General features: G+C 43.2%; 1 protein-coding gene across 1 annotated transcript; it reads left to right on the forward strand.

Moving 5' to 3' along the window:
• Nucleotides 1–373: 373 nt before the first annotated feature.
• LOC103647408 (centromere protein V) lies at nt 374–1310 on the forward strand. Its single transcript, XM_035965411.1, has one exon. The coding sequence runs from the start codon at nt 628–630 to the stop codon at nt 1069–1071; it is 444 nt and encodes a 147-aa protein (XP_035821304.1). The 5' UTR covers nt 374–627; the 3' UTR covers nt 1072–1310.
• The last annotated feature ends 1600 nt before the right edge of the window (nt 1311–2910 follow it).

The raw sequence follows: 2910 nt of genomic DNA on the forward strand, positions 1-2910 counted from the left end.
GTAATATCAACTAAGCTATATGCTTCATCATTGATTTTTCCCACGGGGTTTTTATACATGATGATTACAAGCATATTTTCTTTTGGAGTTCAATATGAGTTTTACTCATAATCCAAAAGATATTGTGTACTCCTTATTTTTCCCACAGGGTTTTTGAGGAGATAATATATTGGAAGACAGCTTGCAGATGATCAAATGGACTTGGATTGATCAAGGGGGAGTGTTACAAAATAACATATTACAAAGTTATATGTGATATGGTGACCAATCCAAGGGGCTCGACGAACATATCCCCAAGGGACACACCCCTTGGTGATGACCCCTGTCACATGTATATAAACAAGTCTTCCCTGCAATAAAGGATACATCGCTGTCATTTGTCTCTCTCTCAATCCCGTTACCGCTGAGTAGATGACAACAAAGCCCACGTCGCCGTTTCGGCTCACAAGTGACTAAGTGAGCTTCTTGTGAGCGTCTCTCCTCCCCAAAGCTGCGCCGAATTTTCTCGCGGAGCGTAGAAACCAGAGCCCACCCGGACCGGGTACATCGCCCAACTTCTTCAAGACGTACAGGTACAGCTGACGGCAGAAACCCTCTGATCCGCCGCACACACCTCGCAATCACAAGATGACCAGCTCCGCCGGCTCCCACGACGACGTGGTGCACACGGGCGGGTGCCACTGCCGCCGCGTGCGCTGGCGCGTCGAGGCCCCCGCGAGCGTCGTAGCGTGGGTCTGCAACTGCTCCGACTGCTCCATGCGCGGGAACACGCACTTCGTCGTCCCCGCCGCCAAGTTCAGGCTGCAGGCCGGCGCCGACGAGTCCGTCACCACCTACACCTTCGGCACGCACACGGCCAGGCACACCTTCTGCAAGGTCTGCGGCATCACCTCCTTCTACACCCCGAGGTCCAACCCGGACGGCGTGGCCGTCACCGTCGCCTGCGTGGATCCGGGTACGCTAGGCCACGTCGAGTACCGGAAGGCCGACGGGAGGAACTGGGAGGAGTGGTTCGAGCGCAGCGGCATCGCTGGCTTCTCCGAGGGAAAGGCGGATGCAGCGGCAGAGTAGTAGCTGTTTTTTCTCTAGTACAGAAAGTATATCTCTCTCTCTTTGCTTCAAATATTTTACCTACCTGCTATCGGTTATGAAAAACACTTTCCTATGTCGTCTTCTCTCTTCTCCAACGCATTTTTCCAGCCGTGTAGAATATATAAAAAATGAGGATTTAAACTCTACTCAATTGTATATATCGTTTGATTTCTATCACTTGTATACTTGTATATATCGTTTGACTTCTATCACTTTAACTCATGGTTGTTCGTTTTATTTTTCTGTTTGTTTTACTTAAGTAGAGGTAGTAATATACGTGCAATTAACTATTACGTATCTAGCTACCTGCCCTTGTTTCCCTCTGTTTTCATCATGGGAAAGAGAGACGTGTCCATCTACCACTACCCGCCGTTGACTTTGGCTTGAGCGTGGCTCTTGGGGAGCGGCCCTGCTCAAATACAGCTTCTATCTTTTAAATAACTTATTTTAGGTTACATTTAGTTTAGCTGGAGAGCCAACTAGAACGGAACAGTTCTATTCTAATTTCTAAGAATAGAATCGCTCCATTCTATGTTTGGTTGGTAGAATAGAGCCGTTCTATTTTTTGTTTGGTTGAAAAGCACATCAGAGCGTACCCGTTCTGTTTTATGTTTGATTGAAGAATGCAGAATGACATGATCTGAATGCAAAACTGCACACAACTCGTGTAAACAACTCATGCAAACCAAACCAAACCAAACCAAACTAAACTGTAAACCGCTCGTCCAAACCTACAATGCAGGGACCAAAGTTCATCACCACGAATTCCCTTATGCAAATGTGTAACATCTCATAATATATGAGTTCATATCACCATGATACATAACTATAGTTCAATCATACAAATAAAAGATACATGTCCAAATAAAATATACATAATTCATCACCATTGTAACCATATTTCATCCAAGCACCATGATACATGAGTTCATAATACCATGACAAAACATAGTTCATATAGCCATAGTTCTAATCATGACTCACAGACTAGAAGTTCTCACTAATGGAACTCAAAAACCATGATAGCTTCCAATCGAATGGTAGATTCACGAAAGCATGAGCATCATTAGGATGTCTAACCAAGTGCTGATAGTACTAAGACTTGTGGTTAAGCTGAAAACCTGGGAGACTGTCCACTGTTTCAAACAAACCATTTGGTAAAGCACTGCTTGCTTTCTCGATTGCCTTTGCTAGCCTTTCGCTGCCATGATCAAATGCTTCAACCAAGCTATCAATCTTTCTTCTGCTATCATCAATAGTCTTGGCTCTCTTAGCTGGCCTAGCTGAAGAAGATATATCATCATTGACAACACTTTTATCAATCTCATGGTTCCTCCCCTCACTTTCTGCATTGCCATCAGCCCCATTGTTCACCCCATCAATCCCAAGTGGTTCATTAGAGCTCTTTGCATACTGACCAGTAGCAACACTATTGCCAAAGATTGTAGATAGAAAACCATAGTATGGAAGAGGCTTGTTCAAATATTCATCACCAGCCTTGTTTTTTGGATCCTAACAGTGAGTGCAACACTTATTAAAAATAAAAGGATATAAGTTCTTTCTATGTTTAACACAATACTATAATAAAAGCATATAAAGAATATATAAACCGTATGTACCCAAACTGCATATAAAGAACTTATTTCAGATTCATATGATTATACTTATTTCAGAATAGTAGCCATTTTAGTGGTTTTCAGTTGTAGTGCTTAATTCAAGCCTAATTTCATCAAGTCATCTACACATGTGCCATTGAAAAATATTCTAATCCATTGAGGCCACATGTGTACTAGCAGACATGAATATGATCAGAAGTGT

Source organism: Zea mays, chromosome 2 (assembly GCF_902167145.1).
Source record: "Zea mays cultivar B73 chromosome 2, Zm-B73-REFERENCE-NAM-5.0, whole genome shotgun sequence".
NCBI classification, from domain to species: domain Eukaryota; kingdom Viridiplantae; phylum Streptophyta; class Magnoliopsida; order Poales; family Poaceae; genus Zea; species Zea mays.